This window comes from Stigmatopora nigra, unplaced genomic scaffold, assembly GCF_051989575.1.
Source record: "Stigmatopora nigra isolate UIUO_SnigA unplaced genomic scaffold, RoL_Snig_1.1 HiC_scaffold_87, whole genome shotgun sequence".
NCBI classification, from domain to species: domain Eukaryota; kingdom Metazoa; phylum Chordata; class Actinopteri; order Syngnathiformes; family Syngnathidae; genus Stigmatopora; species Stigmatopora nigra.
Window position 1 is genome coordinate 42,535 of NW_027551659.1, and position 6,214 is coordinate 48,748.

Below are 6,214 nucleotides of genomic sequence, written 5' to 3' on the forward strand. Positions count from 1 at the left end.
ATTGATAATTACAAAGGGTAATTTTTAATGAACCTATCTTATATATCTAGTTCTGTTTTTAAAAAAAACACACACACACCATACAAACATAGTAAGTTAATTTTGAATATCCCACTCCCACTCCCTCAAAAGGGGAGAAATGTTTGTCAATGTTTAATATTTTAAACTTTTAATGTCTAGGGTTTTTCACTTTTTACTGACAGATTCGAGTTTAACAAATGTCTGTGCAGGAAAAAAAACTAATAAATTCTGTTTAAAATTGACAGGTGTTGAGAAAGAAAGTCTTACTGTTACAAAAAATGATGATACACATACATACAGAAACCGGTATTGCACAGATGCTGGTGATTAGAGTGTGTGGGTCTGAGTGTAGGTGTGTCCAAAGTTTCTTTGTGAACAGGAGATGTTCTGTCGTTCATGTTTACTCAAGTAGCAATCTAGAAGTGAACACGTCTGGAAAGCTTCTGAGGCTTCTGTACAACAAACATCATGGTGTATAAAAAATTTAGTAAGTACAGCTTCATTTCATTAATTAAATCTGTAATTTAGACATAAAAAAATATCAGGTCTATTGAAATGGGGTTATCAAATATGATTTTTAACCTGGCACTTCAACAATTCTACTTCGAGCATGTTACTTTACAAAGAGCTGATGATAAGTTACTGTGGAATACTTAAATAATTTGACATCATGTCTACTGTTATTAACTTTTTGTGGAAGAGTCTGCTTTCTGGTTAAACCTGATCAACCAGTCTTTTAAGAGTGGCAGGTATGGCTGTTGAGAAAAATCAGATGAAGAGTGTTTCCTTCTCTGCCGTTAGCGTGATTCAAGACAATAATGGTTTAAGTGGATTTGGATTGCAAATAGTGGTCATGTGTAGTGGTAATAACAAAATTTGTCAAGTGTACAACACATAACAATTGGAGAGCTCCTTGTTTCATTTATGTTCTTTCTGTATTCACAGGACATACATCTTCGCACTCCCAGTAAACTTAATATGCATTTTCATATTTTATTATATATTTATATTTTTAATTAAACCCAACTTTTTATTGATCTTTCAGAAGAAGCTGCTATCGGTTTTACGCTAGGAACCCTGGGAGGCTTCATAATGGGAGCCATAGAAGAACCCATTAACAGGACCCTGTCCGAAATGACCACAGAGAGTCAACTGAAACCACTGATTGATGACATCAGGGCAGTGGGAGCTCTTGGATTAGGGACTCTCATGGGAGCTTCTGCATTGACCATTGCCATGACATCGGTTGTTGCCGGTGTTATCGTGGCTGCTGTGGTTGCTTCGGTGTTCGTCACCACAAGAAGTTGTGGGACCACTAGAACAAACTATAAAAACTTGTGGATATCTGCAGGACTTGGTGGTGCCTTTGGGACCACACTCAGTGGAGCCACATTAGGGTTTTGTACTGAAATGATTGTTAATATTTATGGCATGGTTGGTCTTCTGTGCGCACTCTCAATTTTCAGCATCCTCAAACCACTTCTGCGCTTTGTATTTAATGTCCTCTGGAAACAAGGAGAAGCCTGTTGTACTCAAGGTGCTATGGCTTGGGACACAGAGAGGAATCAGCTAGGGATTTCAGATTTAGAGCAGAGAGAGAGGGTAGCCGTGCAAATAGAAGAGAGAATCCTGACAATTAATAAAAGGAACAACACTGACACAAAGGACATGAATACATGGGCGACTGAACGCAAGGTCAGAGAAGGATTAGAGAGGAAACAAATGGAGATTGAAGAGGGGCAGATCAAACAACGAACCCTCCAAGACTGGATCACAACTGTGATGGTCAAATATGTGGACTTTTTAGCTTTTTCTGGAATCCCAATGACTGTGGTTGCTGTTGTTACATCACTATTTGGTTTATCCGGGTATGGAGGCCATCATTTTGTGTTCATTTCACTTGTTGCTTTGGTAGCCATCATTGGCTTTTTGATTATTAAACTATTAGATTTTAAATTCTGGATGTTGGTAGGATGCATGGGAATGCTTGCAACATTCCTGATTGCAATGCTCACTATACAAGCTGGAGAGAACATAAAGGTTAGCATGAATCAAAGAGGACAACCGCCGAAGGATGACAGTAATAGCCTGAGTGATCGCATAAGTGAGCATTCCTCTCAAGAAGCTTTGCAAGCAGCAATTATTGCAGCAAAACTTTGCCAGTTTAGCTTAGGAGCGACTATTGGGGGGCCCTTGGTAAGACATGCAGGTGGAGGGGGAATAGTCATCATAGGAGCTGCAATTGTGGCTTTAGGATTACTGACTGGGGTAAAAATTTCATCCCCAGTACTTGGAAAAGGTGGGAGAGCTGGTGCACTGCTAGGGGTAGTGAGTACTTCTGGAGTGGCCATGGGTGCAGTGGCAGCCATGGCAGCACAATGCTCCTCATGTCTTCGCTCTACAGGAGCCATAACAGGGGTAATTATTGGTACATTACTCACAGGTGAATTGCATATTTTCATGATTGCAGTGCAGATTATTGTTGCCTACATCTTTGCCATGACTAATGCATTTTAAAATACATGTAATTTACCTTCACGACAAATGTATTTGGTAAATTTGCAATTTCCTTTTCAAGTCAGTCTGTTGGGAAGGAAACACTTCATGCCAACAACACACAAGTGTTGTTAAGAACCATAAAGTACAAAATTAAAAAATTACATGGATTAGAGAAATTGAATAATCCTGTTTTTAAAAAAAAACCTTAGGTCACACCCCCAAACCAATACTAAACTCCTAAATCTCAACACAAAATGTATTGTTGGTCACAGTAAGAAAACTCTGAATGAAGGTAATGAGAAGCAACAAAATGATTGATTAGAGTTTGTCAATTTGAATTTTGCATAAACATTGAGAGTTGACCTACCAGAGTCATACCAAAAAAACATGCACTATAGGTTGATTGAAAACTCTAAATTGTCCCTAGGAGGTGCGAGTGTGAATGGTTGTTCAGTTTTCCTCAGATCATTCATGGATGAGTAGTCTGTCTTAAATTTCCTCCTTTTTTGTCCATTTTTTGCAATGTTGATATTGGTCTTAAAAATATTGTCTCTATTCAACTGTTAATGGCCCATACTGTTCAATTTTACCAAAAGCACCAATGATTACTTATCGTTACAAAATTATCATTGATTTTTGAAATTCTTGCAAATTGGAGTAAGTCTTAATCAGTTTAAACAAACCAATGTTGTAGTACTTTTATTTCCAATGACACAGCCTGAGATGGATAAGTTTCTGTTGCCTCAGAACAAACAACTCAATGGTTTGGCCGCACAATTTAAAGAACATTCGGAACTCTCCCTTGCTTTAAATTAACAGATACTTGTGTATGAGACTGTCATGATTTTATTTCATATTACAATGGTACCTCGAGATACGAGCTTAATGCGTTCCGGGACTGAGCTCCTATGTCAATTTTCCCATAACTCAAATGAACGTTTCCCATAGAAATGAACAAAAAACTAATTAATTCGTTCCAACCCTCTAAAAAAAACACCAAAAACAGGATATTGGATTGGAAAAACTTTTTCATATGTTCTAAATTGCCATCTATTAATAAAGTAACAAACAACTAGTGGTTTGATATTATTAAAATGTGTTTAATAGTATTAAAATTATACAGATTTCGCGGGGGGTCACGGACCGTGAGGGAGGGGGGGTGACTTTTTTATTGGCAACGCGCTCGTAACATTACATAAACAAATTTGAATGAAATTGGATTATGATGCAGACACATTCAAAATTTAAAACGAAAAGTTTAATCTAACCTTAAACTAAACTTAATTTTAATTTTGTTTAAAATGTTGATACCTTTCTTCTACTGGTTGGCTCTATTTGCCCTGCCTCCACCCCGACTTTCAGATGCGACCGATCAAGGGTTGTTTGCTTTTGTCTTCCCTTCAAAATATTCCCAAAATGATGCACACAAATGTCCTCACAATTGGAAAATGCACGACCACTTGCCAACGAGAAGCAGTTTTGTATTAGCGATCGCTTCGCCAATGGGAGCTAACTGAAAAAATGCAACGCTCCGCCCAGTACTCGTAGAGACATTACACGAGGGAGTAGCGGGGAGAGAGACAGTGCCCATGATGTTCTTATGAGCAGCCTCTCACATCCGCTTTCTGCTTGTATATAAAACCTTGTCTCGTATCTCAAGATAAATCGTTGCTCAAAATTTTACTGGTATCTCAAATTGCTCGTACGTCGGGACACTCGTATGTCGAGGTACCACTGTATTATATATTTGTTTGCAACAAAGTATAAATGCTTTGCTCCTGATAACCTTAGTTAGTCTAAATAACGAGGAGCCAGAACGTACTGGAGTACTGAAAACTGCACCTGGACCTTCTGCCTCTCCTATGGACAATTCCCAAGGTTTCCTGAAGAATGCCTTTGCTAGTAAACTTTATTACTGGAAGTCTAAACAAAGACGATCCAAAACACCTTGCAGTGCCGTGAATCCGATCTGGGAACTGCACCTGCGTCCACTACAGACTCCATGAGATTTCCAAACTACCATCTGTTTTGACTATTAACATCTCACTTGTGTTTCCACCATTACCTTTAGAGTTGATACATACTTTGTTGAATTTAATAAAACGTGTAAGGTCTGAACGTAGATGGAAAGATTCCTCAGCCGTTGTTCTCCTTGCAAGTGAAAAATCCGGAAGATTGTCTTTTCCTCTTTAGGTGTGCCTGCATTTCGGAATGTCTATTTGTGTGCCTGGCATTTTATTGTTCCTTCTGAGCTGGGAGTCAATACACCGAAAGGAATCCGGATGATGAGTCGACAACTGGTGAAGACCGTGGCCACAGCATTTAAGACCCTTTTAATGGGCTGGACTTTGGCTCCTGCACCTGGGTACCGGAGGTTGACGATTTATCTCAAAGAGGTAAGGCCATCTCTGGTGAGTAAAGCGTTCATATGAATGTCCATTTGCTGAAGTTGCTCCAAATGGGTAAGTGTTGGGTTAATTCTGTATTACTATTATAAATATAGTTGTATTAAGTCATTTCTTTGTTAAATCATTCTCTTATTATTCTCAAAGTGTTGCGAGGTCACGAATAACCGCCAAGTCATCTTTAACCTGGACTGCCTGTTCCAGGATGTTTATACAAACAATCCACCGAATCTGGGTCCTTGAGATTTGGTGGTCCCTTTGTGACGAGGCCAGGGCTATTCGGCCAATAACAAGAATGTTGTTTCTGTTATTTAACCGTGCACTTCGGGTTTTTCTTTATGTAATTATTATATGATTATATTATATGATTCTTAGGTCAAGGAAGGCATAATTGTTCTAATCCAAATGTTGTTAGGTCTAGTCTCCTGTTTTTGTTATTGGTAAAATACTTTGATTGTTATTGTTGTTCCAGATGTTGTTTTTACTCATACGTGATGGAATGATCAACAACTCTGTAAATTGTTTTGATTCATGGCAATAAGAGTCGTACGAAAATGTCTATTCGATGAGACGTTTGGAAGTTGAAGGAGAAACTCTGGCTTGCTGAATCTCCCCTCTGAGGTTTTACCTGTGATCTATTCTATTTAATTAAATGTCAATAATTGAATAAGATGTCTGCCTGCAGTTATTGATAATTACGAACGAGGGTAATTATGAATGAACCTAATAGTAAGTTTGCGCCGGTTGACGGCGACGAAAATAATGTTCACTGGCAGGTGTGTAGAGTATTAGTCTATAAAACTGGTAAAAGGGCATCAGTGTCCTTTACCGGCCGGTACTTAAACTCCTAGTGTATGACTGTGTTACATGTGTTGTGATAGGCTAAGGATAACAAAAGGATGGGGAAATTGCTGCCCTTGTCAAATACCTAACTTTAAAATGGGTAGATCCAACAGTCAAGCGGGTAATGATGACCAAAAAACACTGTCTGGTGTGCAAGGATTTGTTAAGAACCAGTCCACCATTTATACACCTAAATTTTTTGGATGAAGAAATATGAATTGGCTGACCAGCTTAAGATACATAATACATACCATCAGGATAAGATTCGTACTAAACGAACGGGTAGAATATATAAAATGGTGAAAGATGGAGATGATGATACTAATTTTTGGTTGTTAATGGCAGAGAGAAGGCGTGATGGGAATGCAAAAAAAGTTGAGCAGAGTGTTTGTGAGAATTTTGATAAGGGGAAAGTGGCTGGGAAAGCATAGCAAGCTGTTGTTTCA

General features: G+C 38.5%; 1 protein-coding gene across 2 annotated transcripts; it reads left to right on the forward strand.

Annotated features, from left to right (window-relative positions):
- Positions 1 to 391: 391 nt before the first annotated feature.
- LOC144193133 (uncharacterized) lies at positions 392 to 4,642 on the forward strand. 2 transcript variants are annotated; one of them, XM_077711947.1, is made up of 2 exons: positions 392 to 508; positions 1,067 to 4,642. In XM_077711947.1, exons 1-2 carry the CDS (start codon positions 490 to 492, stop codon positions 2,536 to 2,538), a joined length of 1,491 nt encoding a protein of 496 aa, XP_077568073.1. In that variant the 5' UTR covers positions 392 to 489; the 3' UTR covers positions 2,539 to 4,642. The 2 variants fall into 2 exon arrangements, with proteins under 2 accessions (XP_077568073.1, XP_077568074.1); XM_077711948.1 differs by having other exon boundaries at positions 401 to 508; positions 1,070 to 4,642.
- The last annotated feature ends 1,572 nt before the right edge of the window (positions 4,643 to 6,214 follow it).